This window comes from Dipodomys ordii, unplaced genomic scaffold, assembly GCF_000151885.1.
Source record: "Dipodomys ordii isolate 6190 unplaced genomic scaffold, Dord_2.0 Scaffold36, whole genome shotgun sequence".
In the NCBI taxonomy this organism is placed as follows: domain Eukaryota; kingdom Metazoa; phylum Chordata; class Mammalia; order Rodentia; family Heteromyidae; genus Dipodomys; species Dipodomys ordii.
In genome coordinates this window covers 8,016,897-8,031,561 of record NW_012267252.1, presented here as the reverse complement: position 1 = coordinate 8,031,561, position 14,665 = coordinate 8,016,897, and the positions used below count along the sequence as shown (strand labels likewise).

General features: G+C 41.9%; 1 protein-coding gene across 1 annotated transcript in view; it reads right to left on the bottom strand.

Annotated features, from left to right (window-relative positions):
- The window catches only part of Sorcs3 (sortilin-related VPS10 domain containing receptor 3), a 576,321-nt gene that overhangs the window by 319,938 nt on the left and 241,718 nt on the right, over nucleotides 1-14,665 (bottom strand). The window contains exon 4 of the mRNA XM_013017600.1: nucleotides 3,088-3,187. Coding sequence (XP_012873054.1) covers nucleotides 3,088-3,187 — 100 coding nt within the window. The remainder of the gene's footprint in view (nucleotides 1-3,087; nucleotides 3,188-14,665) is intronic.

The window sequence follows — 14,665 nt, the reverse complement described above, 5'->3', positions numbered from 1 at the left end:
GGGGAAACAAAGGAGGAGGCTACAATGCTTGATAAGAAATGTACTCATTATCTTGCCCATGTAATTGTAACCCCTCTGTACAGTATGTTCACAATAAAAAAAGAAAAAAATAAAATCTTTCCTGAGAGTCAGGCATCCTGGGTTTTAATTATGGCTCCTTTTATTTTAATCTGACTTCAGTTTTCTTATCAACAAAAACGAGGCTGTTAATACAGATGAGTGATTCCCTGTGCTGGTACTGGAATTTGAACTTGGGTCCTCAGACTCTCATTTGTTTGTTTTTTCCCCTCAAAAGTAGCCCCTCTACCACTTGAACAACACCTCTATCTTTGGCTTTTTGCCAACTTAACTGAGATATGATTATCTCAGATTTGCCTGCCTGACTTAATTTCAAATCCAGAACCTTGGATCTCAACCTCCCAAATAGCTAGGATTACAGGAATAACACTAACACCCAGCTAGATAAATAGTTCTTAACCAGAGTATAAGTATTATTTGGTGGTTCATAAACTCCTCAAAATGTCTAAAATTTTTTTTATAGCAGAGGGCCATTTCCAGAGAGGTCTAAAAGGTCAATCAGATTTGCAAAATGTTTGTGGATTAAATAATATTAATAATCAATTGAAGAGATGGAATCTTTGATCTCTTTCAGAGCTGACATTTGATAACTCTAATCAGAAAACTGAAAAATGTGACCATGGTAACCCAACAACAGACATTGACATAACTCTTCTAATGATCAAGATATTGGCACTTGGCCCAAAGTGCACAGTCTGGAGGTCTGGGGTACAGGCTAAAACTTTGGGCTTTGGTCACTAAGGCTAAACCAGAAGCCGGTAATCTTAGCTCCTCCCTTTGCAGGGTTATACAGAGGTACTGAGATCAAAAAAGAGGAGAAGCAATGGGGGCTGCACATTATGGTGATAAAGGTATGAGTCAAAGCTGCTCTGAGTTAAACAGCATAAAAATCATCATGAGTCTCAGCCATAACTTGTATTCTACTGTGCTACAATAAGAAACCAGGGATATCTGAACAGGAAGCTTACGTCTAGGTGAAATGCAAGAGAAAAGCTTGGCAGTACAATTGTTTTAGCCTTTTCGAAATTCTGAAATGATCATATATTAATTTATTTAAGTGTGAATCTATCTAAATTTCTAGACAGTAGTGTTTTCCTAGATGTGGTGGAAAAAAATCACATCTCTCCCAATCCAATTCATGGAATAGTATTTATTTTCTAAAACCATTAAATGTTCCATGAAATCTATATCTCTTCCTGCCAATATGACTAAGTCTTGCACTTACATGATTTCATCCTGGCTGCTAGGCAAGAGGAAAACAGAAAAACAGATAAACTGGCAGAGCCAGGTCAACTCTCTGCCTTGGGAGCACCTTAAGATCAACTTAAAGAATCTAGAACTCCATACTGCTTTCTAGAGTGGTTGAACAAGTTTTACATTCTATGGACAACATAACAGCATTCCCTTTGGGCCACATCCCTACCATACCAACAGCTGTTATTGTCTTCTTTTTTTATAACTGGGGTGAGGTAGAATCTCATTGTTGTTTTGATTTGCATTTCTTTTTTATGGCCAGAGATGTTGAACATCTCTTCATGTGTCTGTTGGCCATTCTTATTTCTTCTTCAGAGAAGTCTCTCTTAACGTGCCTATGACCCAGCAATCACACTCCTGGGCATTTATGCAAATAACTACTAACCAGGCCACAGTAAAGCCACTAGCACATGTTCACTGTAGCATTGTTTACCATAGCAAAGACATGGAATCAACCCAGATGCCCTTCAGTGGATGAATGGATAAAAAAAATGTGGGTATGTATACACAATGTAATTCTATGCTTTTGTTAAAAAGAATGACAGAATAACATCGCCACAATCATAAGGAAATGCAAAGACTTAGAAAAAATTACATTAAGCAAAGTAAGTTAGACTCAAAGGAACATAGGTTGCATGGTTTCCCTCATTTGTAATAATTAGAATGTGCCTATAACTCTACAAGTAAATTCAATGGATGGTAAAAGACAAAAAATTACCCTTGTACATGATTAGTTAAACATGTAAACTTTTACACAATGAGACCAAAGGAGAGGATCACAAGAGCCTAATAGTGATGTGCATATGACCATATAAAATGATGCCTATTGAAATGAACTCCAAGAATTGGAAACATGAAGTGTTTTCTAATTGTAATCTTTGCAGTTCTTTTTTTTCTTTCTTTTTTCCCCCTTTTGAAGCTGTTTTTTATTTCTGTACCCTGTATCATATGTAAGTTTATGTGATTTGGGGAGGGGAAGGGAAAGAAGAGAAATAATGGGACCAAGGGTGAACCAATTCAGCAGTATACTCACTAGACACTATGTTGAAAATGAACTATAAAACTTGGGGAAGAGGGTTCAGGAGGGAAAAATGGGAGAAAATGAGGATGACATTGTTCAAAAAGAAATGTATTAATTACTTGACTTACGTAACTATAAACCCCTCTGTTCATCACATTTACAATAAAAAATGTTAAGAAAAAAAAAAGAATCTAGAACTCAATCTCCTTCCTTAGAAGGAAAGAGTCCTGAATAAAATGCCTTCGGGGAAAAAAAATGCCTTCGAAAAACAAACCTGCAAGAAAGAGGCTACAGACTCAATCCTGGAGTCAAGTTAGACTCCATGTTCAAATTCTAGATCTACAATGTACTACTGTCTGCTTCAAGCTAGAGTGTTGCATAATCTCTGTGTTTCATATGCTTTACTTGTTCTGCATGGGATCATTGTAAGCATAAGGATGAGACACAAAAGACCCTCAACACTATCTCTGGCACACGGCTGAATCCTTTCAATGGAGGTACTGCGGTTGTAGTAGCTATTTATAGTATCTCTATCAGGGCTATTGTGAGAATGACAATCCATAAGGAAGACACCCCTATCTTCTGTTAATGTATGCTAATAATTTTTTCAAAAGCAAATTACAGGATATGTAAAGCACTTTATCAGTGATTCCAAGGTTGTTTGGCTTGTTCTTAACTCCTGGCCGTAAACAATCCTGCTACACGCCTCTAGACCTGCTCACCCTACCTCTTACCTTCCTTTTGTTGGTGGGATTGACGTAGAGGTAGCTGAGGACCGTCTTCAAACCCACTTTGTCGTTCAGCTTTTCATAGGTGGTACCATAATCTGTTGACCTACAGAAAAAGAAAAGGAAAGGGAAAGATTGTTTTATCGAATGGGGATTATGTTTAAAGGGAAGCCAGGCTCTCCCGTGACCTGCATTTTTGTTCCAGAATCACATGAGTGCTTAAAAGTGTTCTTCAGAGATAAAAAGCCCCATTAGTTTTAGAAGAGCAATTAGACTAATGCATCTGCTTACTCGACGCTTGCTCTCCTTTGCTCCCAGCCTTTCACAGAGACTTACTTTTTTTGCCCTTTGTAAAGTTGTGTGGTTAAAGGCGTCGCTGGAGACTACCTGCCTCCCACAAGGCCTCGTCTGAGTTCTCTGTGCAGTGCTGGGTAGGGCATAAGTCCCCCACACACCAGCCCTCTGTAAGGGAGCTGTGTATGGAGGCCACAGGGGAGAGGCCAGGTGTTTCTGAGACACTGGGCTGCAGCTGACTTCCTGCCTCCTCATTGAGCTTGGAGCAAGAAATTACTCAAGAGGAACAGGAAGTATCCAAGACCTCATGGGGGTCCACGGGTCAAATGAAGCCATAGCATAAAGAAACTATACAGAGGGGCAATGGTATGCCCAGGTGGAAAGTCAATGGATTAGACGGCTTGTATTGGTTCACTGTTCTATCTGATCCTCTTTGAGCCTAATTTCCAGTAGACTGACCTTCTGCAGAAAGCATAAGTAAGAGCTCAAATAAACCAAAGCCAGCAACACCCTGACTGCTCTCTCTCTATTCTGTCCAGAGGGAAAGTGCCAAACAGCTCCCACCTTAAAAACTTCCTTCCTATTCCATACTAGAATCACCAGGTTCCCACCTCTTTGGCGTCAAGATCTTCCTTGACTGGTCTTGGGAATCTTCTGCACCTGTAGCTTTAAAAGGCACAGGTGTGAACTCATTTTCTCCGTGACCAGCTGGCCTTGTGTTAGTTGGCCTCACTCTCAATTCCGCACCCTGGCTCTGCAGTCCCCAAGACTCTGACACCACAATGCCATAGTAATCATATGTTCCTGCCTTCTCTTTGATCCTTTCGCCATCTTCAAACCCTAAACTGACCCTGCTTAAGATCACAGTTTAACCCAAGAAGGCTCGTAGTGAAACTACCTGAGGGCATATGTGTCATCACTATCGCTCTTCTAGCTGGCAAAGTCCTAGTCTTAAGACCAACACCCACACCCGCACCTTCTCTGCCTCTTTTCCCACATGCCACCTTGTCTCTCCTCCGCACCAGAACACAATTTTTCATCCTACACTGAAGGCACACTGTAAACATCTCTTTCTGAACTCTGACAGCATCGTGATTGTTTCATATTCTCTGTTCCAACCACAAGGGAAGCGCCTCAAAGGTCAAAGAACTTTCTAGAACACTGTAACATAAAGAAAAAGCCTGGCACCAGTGGCTTACCTATAACCCTAGCTACTCAGGAGGCTGAGATCTGAGGATCACGGTTCAAAGCTAACCCAGGTAGGAAAGTCTATGAGACTCTTATCTCCAATTAACCACCGGAAAACCAGAAGTGGTGCTGTGGCTCAAGTGGTAGAGCACTCGCCTTGAGCTGAAGAGCTCAAGGACAGCTCCCAGGCCCAGAGTTCAAGCCCCATGACCAACAAAAAACAAAAAAAAAAAGGAAAAGTAAGAAATTTGGAGTGTAACAAAATCAGCTTCAGGAGCATGCGCAAGTTACTTTACTAGAACCTCAGATGTGTGTGTGTGTGTGTGTATACCAGCCAATAAAAGATCTTTTTCACTCAGGGGTGGTGTTCTACCACTTGAGCCATACCTCTACATCTAGTGTTTTGCTGATTAATTGGAGATAAAAGTCTCACGGACTTTTCCTGATGAGGCTGGCTTTGAAGCCTTGTTTCTGAGATCTCAGCCTCCTAAATAGCTGGATCACCAGTGTGAGCTACCAGAGTTCAGCAAACCTCAGGTTTCTTACCTAAAATAATGAGCATAATTTAATCTTACAAGGCATTTGTGAATAGGAAAAAACCAAAGTGCATTAAAATGTTTAAAAACGAAAATTCCACGACATTTGTTCATTTCTCCTTTCCTCAAAAGGCACAGAATAAGGCCTTGCACACTATGCACACTGGGCATGCTTACCACGTAAACAAATATGAGTGTTTTAAATCCTTCCCTAAGCTACTAGTTCATGGTAAGCATCAGGGATGCTAACTTTAATCATTAGTACCCCAAAATGCTAACTTCTCATGCTCTGTCTCCTATCGACTGCAGGGAGAGATCACTGGGAATCATTCTCAATCTCTCTCTTTGCCTTTACCTCTCAAAACTAGCATAGTCTCCAAGTCTTGATGGTTCTGCCTCCTAAATAACTAGGGTCCCTACTGTTGGCCTTTCTCTTTTCATACTAAAGCACGGTTGTACACGATCATTTTTGCAATGGTTCCCCCTCCTAGACCTATACTCTTCTTCTCTACTCACACCCATCTCCACACTGTCATCAAATCACATTTCACCTACCCAAATCTGTGCATGTCACTCCTCTGTAGTAATGACCCCTGCCTGCACACAGGCTCTGTCTCCTAAGCTTAGTTTTGCAAAAGGTGGCGTTGATCTAGCATAAATGGGCGAAATTCTAGTCATGTGATCCTCTGCCCCTTTCTCACCTGCTTTGTAATGATCCTAAGTGTGGCCTGTACACCAGTGCCTCTTACTCTGCTGCACATAATTCCCGTTGCCTAGACCATTCACCCCCAATTTCACCTTCATGATAAATTCAGTGTCTAACTCCAGTATCAGCCCTCTTCTAATGTTCCCACAGGGAAATTAATCACAATTTCATTTTTGTTTCCATACTGCTTTGGTATGTATTTCTATTTTAGCACTTGGTCTATTGTTTCAACTGTATTATTTCTAGTCTGGGATTTCTTCTTTGACTGTAACCCCTTAAGGGAAAGAAGGCACTTCAAATAAGAGTCCCGGGGCCTCATGTGGCATTCCTGGTACAAAGAAAACACTGAATAAACTGGCTTTTATTTTGTTTTTTTTTGTTGTTGTCATTTGTGAGAGTAAGTGAAGGAATGAGATTGTCCAGATCTACTCAGAAGTTTTAATCAATGGCTGAGATCTAGTGGTAACACAGCATATAACCACACCTCGAAACCACACTGGACACTGTGGATGCCGGCACTGCTGGTAAAATATAGCAGTAGGTGAGGACAGGGAAGATGTGTAATTCATTCATATTAGAATCAGGTTAAATGACCAGTCAACCCATCACCCTGAACAACTATGCTCCCAGGGCAGCTCAGGAGATAAGCCATGAGCTCTAGAGGCTGTAAGGTGCATACTTTTATTAATCCAATAAAACATTTTGTTAGATGAATTATGTCTTGATTCTACATTCCTTAAGGCATACAGGCAGGATGGTATACATAAAGAACATTGAACTAGGAATCTGGAAATCCTGACTCCAGAACTGATTCTGAAATGTGCTCAAAGTGTTGCCCTGAACAAGCCACACCTCTCAGCCTAGAGAAGAACAACACTGTATTCTAACACTTGATAAAATGTTATTCAGGGATACTGCAATATGACTAAGGACTGTTGCAATGGGGATTTTCAGAAGGGGAGAGAGACTGGCTCAACTCCAAACATAAGGAGGAAAAGCCAGAATGTATGATTAAGAAGCAGAGTGGAAAACAAACTTTACAATTTAGGCAGAGGTGGAGGGGGGGTGGGGGGGTAGTGGGGTATAGTTGAGGAGGTGGGAGGGACAAACAAAGGGAAAAACAAAGGAGGAGGCAACAATGCTGGATAAGAAATGTACTCATTACCTTGTTCATGTAACTGTAACCCCTCTGTACAGTATGTTCACAATAAAAAACTTATTATAAAAAGAAGCAGATTGGAGGTCAATGGATGAAAAATTAGCAAGACAGTGGGGTAATTCTTAGCTAAACTGATCTAGTAGACTGCTGAATATAGGACAAGGTGATTAGCTTTTCCTCGGGTTGGGAGCAGTGGAAGGTTGAGGACTTTGATTGGATATTGAGGCTGGAGAATTGACTTAGCAGAGTTCTTTGATTGGACATTGAGGCTTAGGATTCTACCTCCACAGAATTCTTGCTAAAACTGGCCTCTTAAAAAAATCATGCCCTAAGATTACCAGTAAATTAAAACAGGCTCGTGCCTTTTCTTTTCAATGTAAAGGTGATGTACAGAGGGGTTGCTGTTACAGAAGTCAGGTAATAAGTAAATTTCTTTTTGAAGAGTGTCACCTTTTCCTTCATTTTCTCCCAGTCGCCCCCTCCCCTCGCCCCCAGACAGGTTATATAATTCATTCTCAACACAGTGTCTAGTGAGTATCACGTCAGCATTAGTTCACCATTTGTTGGCCTTTTCATTTCAATAGCTAAGTGCATATGATCATATGAAATTATGAACTCCAAGCAATGGAAACAAGAGGGTTTATTATTTTACTTTTTGTGGTATTTTCCCCCCTTGTTGCTGTTTTTGACTTATGTACTTTTGTAGGTAAGTTTATTTATTTGAGGGTGGGCAAGGAGGAACACAGAAATGGTTGGACACAGGGCCATGCCTGTTTTGGGGGGGTTTTTTGGTTGGTCCTGGGGCCTGAACTCTGGGCCTGGACACTGTCCCTCAGCTCTTCAGCTCAAGGCCAGTGCTCTACCACTTGAGCCACAGTGCCACTTCAGGCTTTTTCTTCTTATGCAGTGCTGAGGAATCAAACCCAGGGCCTTATGCATGCAAGGCAAGCACTGTAGAGAGCTGCGTGCAGCTGCACCTTATGGCGTGGGCTTCCGCCCTCCGCCTTCCCGATGGCCAGTGCTCTCTGTGGTAAACAACTCCTTATATGGCTAAGGCATAGAATCTGGCTTGCTTCCGCGCACCTGGACCTATTGATGGCTCCCACGTGGTGTATCAGGGCTGGCTACCCAGCGGGTACTTAAGGCTGTGGGGGATTCTCCCTGGGGTCAGAAGATTGCTCAAAGGTCCTGAATAAACTGCAGAGAGAAGAGCTCGGTGTCGCGTCTTCCTTGCTGGTCGAGGTGGTCATGACAAAGCACTCTACCACTGAGCCACCTTCTCAGCCCCAAAGGGCCATGCCTTTAATCATAGCTAGTCTAGAAGCCAACAACAGGAGACAGAGAATTTGTGGCCAGTCCACTTGCAAAATTCTCAGCCAATAAAAATCTAGACATGAGGGTTTTGATAGGAAAACAGCAGTCTAGGCTAGCCCAAGATAAAGCAAAAGCTCTCTCTCAAAAATAATCAGAACCAAAAATGCTAGAGTTGTAGCTCAAGTAAGAGAACACCCACCTAACAAGCACAAGGCCCAGAATTCAACTCCCAGAAACAAAAAATGAAACAACAACAAACAAAGTTATAAAACAAAATAGAACAACAATGAAAATAAAACGGAACTCAGAAGAGCTGATCAAGTAAAGAAGAGAAAATATAGCTGGGCGCCAGTGGCTCAAGCCTATAATCCTAGCTACCAAGGAAGGTGAGATCTAAGGATCATGGTTCAAAGTCAGCCTAGGCAGGAACGTCTGTGACACTCTTATTTCCAATAAGCTACTTAGAAAAAGCCAGTAGTGATGCTATGGCTCAAGTGGTAGACCACTAGTCTTGAGCACAAAGAGGCTCAGGGATAATGCTCAGGCCCTGAGTTCAAGCCCCAGGACTAGCAAAGACAGAAAGACAGAGAGACAGAGACAGAGAGAAAGAGACAGAGACAGAGAAAATTTGTCAGATCACATTTCCTCATTAACTCACATAATCAATAGGTCCCCTCTGGCACTAAATTTTATTATCGCTCCAGCATCATGCTACTCATGCTAAGCTATTTTCCAACTAGTGACTTTTCTCCTACTATCTATAGCAAACATTTTGTAAAAGCTAAATTCTCAGGACTCCCTGCATGACTGATGTCACAACAAACTTCCCTCCAGAATCCAAATAACGCTTATCAAAGGCAGTGTGCTTAGCACCCCACAGTCTCTTACACTGCAATCGGCACAACAGATTCACACTGACTTTGCTCTTTTTGCAGAAGTGGCTGCTGGGAGCAAGGACTTCTCAACAAAGGAAGCTCTCTGAGTCCTAGCCCCCTCCAGACCTCCGGCAGTCTCTGCTCATTCAAGGTGCCAGGAACAAGTCCAGCTCATCGAAGACACCTGAAGGATCCAGCAAGCCTGTGTGATCAAAGGTGCCCTTGACGCTGTTGTTTCCAGCAGGAATGCAACTCACTGCCTCGACCACAGTGTTCTGGGAATCCACTTAGCCTGGGGTGAGGGGCAGAGGGCAGAGAGGACGCTGCCCAGTTGCCAGAGACAGCAATGCCTAGGGCACTAGCCCCAACATGAAAGCAAACTATTCTGCATCTCAAGGCTCCAGCCATCTGCCCTGGGTTCACGTACAGGGAACCCACTCATTCACAATTGTGGAGCTAGTCTTCCAAATTCTGAAGCCAGGTTCACAAATTTGAAACACAGCAAATGTTGCACTGCCCCCCCCTGTGCCCACCCCAGCCAGCATTATGCCAGTCCCCCTTTTAAATTGTTTGGTAGACACAGCTAACCAGGGAGGGACACATGAGACATGTATAACCACAGGGTTCTGGTTTCTGTGTCTATGCTAAAGTGACTCCAGTTCTGTTCTGATGCCTTATGTGCACACGTGTGAGCTCGCGTGCACACGTGCGTGTGTGTGTGTGTGTGTGTCTGTCTGTCTGTCTGTCTGTCTGATCTGTCTGTGTCTGTTTCCCTCTCTCTCATACTTTCTCTATGTTTACATAAATTATTTCCAGCAGAAAGAAAAGCCCAATGTGACGACAACTATGGCACTTCTGGAATTACCATCTCTTTGTGTCCATAAGCAACATATAACCTTTCTGAGTGCTTTTAAATTTTCATGAAGGTTATCACATTAGATATACGTCGTGTGTCGTGCTTATTTTTACCCAACATTCAGTTTTTGAAATGTATCTGTGTTGACACACCCAGCCGCAGTTCATTCGTCTTATCTGCTATAGAGTCTTTCTGCTTATGAATAAACCAGTTCTTTGCTCAGCCTTCTAAGAACATTTGGTTTCATTTTTCTTTTAAAATCTGCTAGCATCAGCACTGGCTTCCTGAGTATTTGTGAAAAGCATTTTATCTGAGAAGACATCTTCTTGAGGAATCACAAGGTCTTACCTTATGTGTAACTTCTGCCTTACTGATTGTTGACAATAGTTTCTTTCCCAAGGAGCCTGGGCCTCTATAGAGACAGTGTTTTTCAGTTCCTCTACCTACCTGTCAGATGACTTAGATGATATCTAGCTGATCATTCACGCTACTCTCTAGGTACCATATAACTGGAAAACCAAAAGTCTTCCCTCTTCAACTTCCCAGAGATGTTCAGGGATCTTCTCAAATGTCAACTCCTAGTCACTGAACCCTTATCTCATCCTGATCAGTGTGTGGGAGGCTTTGGCTAGATCAACTACATTCTGGAAGAACCACCCCAGCCTGATTTACCATGCTCCAGGTTGTTCCCTGAGGATTTCTCCCCCTAGTGGCAATGCCAGGAACTGAAAGATAAACCCGGTACACATTTTTTTTTTTAAATTGTGAAAAACTGTACAGAGGGGTTACAATTACATGGGCAAGATAATAAGTACATTTCTTATCAAGCATTGTTTCCCCTTCTCATCCCTTCCCAGCCTCCCCCCGTCCCCCCCTGCTCCCCCACCCAATCCTCCCTGCCCCCCCCACGAAAGTTGTAAAGTTGTAAAGTTTGTTTTCGACATAACGACGACTTGTACATCTCATTGTTGCAATGGGTCCACCTAAATTGTTTAAATAGGGATACAGGTGGACCCGGTACACATTTTATCCATCCAGTAAATCCCATTCCTTTCTTGAACTTCTAGAAGAGAAGTTGGTTACAACTAGCATATAAAGTGCTATTTCAGAAGTAAAAGAACAGAAGGGAAAAGTTATGTCAGTTCAGCCACACTGGCTTTCCAGAGAGCTGAACTGTAGCCTCAATCCCTACCCCCATCCCCACCTCCATCCCCATGCCAAGATCCTGACTGAAGGTTCTGGAAGGTTCCCTGTCAGTTCTCAAGAGGCCACCAGAGGTTCTGTATAAGAGTGAGTCTGCTGCCTTCCTACCCAATCCTCACCTTCTCTTTGTTTACCCCTGAAGCCCTCCTGAGGTACCACCTTCCCTCCTGTTCTCCTCCTGTCCCTACGCTCTGTGAAGCCAGTTTCTCCAACACTGAACTGTATTAGTACCTTCTCCCCTCAAGGAATTTCCTTCTGTGTGATGGATTCTAAACTTAGTAGATGGCCACAACAGAGATAGTTCCCTTCCTGGTAGAATTTTTGTTGTTGTTGTTGGTACTAGGATTTGCTTGTTTCTTAACTATCTATCTATCTATCTATCTATCATCTATCATCTATCTATCATTCGTGACATCTGCCATATGCCAAGCTTCTCTTTTTCTAGTGACTTATGAGTAGCTCTAGCTCTGATTGGCAAACTTTTTTTTTTACTGTAAAAAAACAGATAGTAGTTTTTATTGTGAAAATACTGTACAGAGAGGTTACAATTACATGAGCAAGGTAATGAGTACATTTCTTATGAAGCATTGTTGCCTCCGCCTTTGTTTCCCCTTCCCAGCCCTTCCCATCTTCCCCTCACCCCACTCCTCCCCAGATAGTAGTTATTTTAGGTTTAGTAAATCTCCCCCACAACTTTAGTGATCTGTGGGTTACAATGGTTCCATTTAAAATTGTCATTTCTGCGATGGTGCAATTTTGATCACTTTCTAGGCTCGCAATAGGTGGTAGTAGATATTTGAGATGCTGGACAGAAGCAAGGAGTCGAGGCTCCCAGTCATCATCTGATCAAGAGGAGAAACCCCACACATTGTATCAGTAGACTTCTGGATATCTTGTCTAGTGTTTTCTCATCCCATCATGTCTACAAAATGTCTGTGTCTCCAGCTTCTCATGTGTGAATTGTTGGCCTATGATATTTTGGGCTTATGATAGGTTTGTCAGGGTAATCTGAGACACTTTTGTACCCAACTCTGCTTGTGCAGCTGGAAACAAGGATGGCAGAGTCCTGAAGGGATACGCGTGGCAGTGTCATGGTAAGGCTGCTCCCTAAAAGAAGGCTGGTGTGACCTCCCAGACATTATTGCCCCTTTACTGTAGTCTCAGGCCCCCAAGAGAGGCTCTCACCTGGCTTTTCTGTCTCTGTGGCAACTTCCCAAGATTGCTGCCAGGGTTCCAATGCCCTAGTTCGTCTTTTCCTGCCTTGCTGACACATGGAGTCAATGCCAATCTTTCCTGATGTTCAAGGCCCCTGTAGTCGTCTTCTCTACCTCCCATTTCCCTACCTTTCCTGTGGGCAGTTGTCTAGACTTTTTTCTTCACAACTCTCAGCCCCAGTCCTAATTTTACTGTGCAGATTTTCCCTACAACCCAAGCCTGTGACCTCTTCTGCATTTATATTAACAGTACCTACAACTTCCCCATTTATTCTTTCAAGATACCTACATGCATTTGCTTGTGGAAAGCCCCTCAAAAGGAAAATAAGATAGATAGATAGATAGATAGATAGATAGATAGATAGATAGATAGATAGATAGATAGATAGATAGATAGATAGATAGATGGATAGATAGATATTAACCTGTGAAAGTATAGCTATAAGTACAGAAAACAAGACTAGAGAAGCTCAACGATAAGAGGACTCAAAGGCAAAATCATTGACACATACCTATCTCAATCTCAACACAGACAAAAAGAACGCTGTGTAAATGCAGTAAAGAAAAGTAAGAGACTAGCCTAGCATCTGATAAAATGTTTTCCTCCATAAATGCTTGTGGCTGTCTATTATCTTTTGCTGGTTTTTCAGATGAAGGCAGGAGGACTTTTCTGTTTGGGCTGGTTTTGAACCACAGTCTTCCAAATCTCAGCCTTCTGAGTAGCTAGGATTATAACATGAGCTGCACCCTCAATGAGTCTTTATTTTTTGAATACTCAAGATTGTATTATTCCTAAGGACAGTCATTTTGTGTGGTTTTTCTTAATTTAAATGCCCTATATTTAATAAGTGATTAGGTAGATGGAGGTCTAGAAAATTATTGGCAGATCTCTGTCAATTTTTTTTCAACTGTAATATGAAAAGACAATCTTCCTGGAAATCAAAGACAGAATCATGCTTCAAAATACCAGGACTAGAGAAGCAACCACTAGTCACTCCTCTGAGTGCTTTCCACTGAATCATGTGGGAGTAAAGATAATAAAAATCTGGAGGCAATTAAAAGATCTGTGTGTGGTGAACCACAGACCATTTCAAGGTCAGGGCCGAGAATGTCTACAACATAGCTCCAGACCAGTAGCTTTGCAGAGTCTCTGTGATGGAAAACCATCCACACTCCTCTCTGGCCAGCAATCTCTCCATCCAAAGATGAGTACCCAAAGCCACATTCAACTGTGTCTTTTCAATGGCCAAAGCCCAGCTTTCCCACAAACAACCAGCTAGACAACTAATCCCAGACCTGGAGCCAAAGGCCAGCAATTTAAATAGCTCCATTCTGTAAATGTCTATTGGCATCACATTTGTGTGCTTTTCAGGAAACACACACACACACACACACAAAACACACACACACACACACACAAAACATGCAAACAGATGCTGAGACTGAAGCTCCAATGCTCCCAGGGACCTCCTCCATCCTATGACTCCTATGCCATATTTTCTAGCCTCACAAAGAGTTACAACGTGCTATAAGATAATAATTCATCTCTATTTCCTTCTGCCCCAGTTATTGGAATGAGAGCCATTTAGGGATTCTAAATGCAGAGAACAGAAGATTAGATGCCTGTAAAGGCTAGAATCATGAAGAATTCAGGGCTTAAAAGCAGATAAAGTAGAGACCCAGCAGCAGAACAATGGCAAGACATATCTCATCTGAAACAGAAAGTGGAGGTGTATGTGTGTGTGTGTGTGTGTGTGTGTTGCTGGAATCAACATTCAGGTCCTTGTGTGAGCACATTCATTCTCACTATACAACCTCAGCTCAGACAGAAGGGTCATTGGGTTGTTATATTTAAGATTCAAAATGTCAAACCATCCAAACCTATCCTATGTTTGTATTGTATAGGGAAAGGGATGATAAAGGCCCTATAGGAAAAAACACTAAGTCTGGTTTCTAAGAAGGTAATATCTTCTATAAGTCACTTGAGTTGTGTTCATATGACCATAATATAATGAGAATCATCAGGAGATAGATGATGAAATATAGGGGTTTACATAATTTATTCTCTATATATACAAATAAATTATATATATATAATCAGCTTTAATATGTATGGTAAATATCAAGGTTATTCATTTGCAAAGCCTCCAAAAGATAATTCTAATATCTAAAGCTTCCTAAATAATAACATATAATGCACACAGCATGTGCAGGTACAACAAAATAATGTATTTTCATT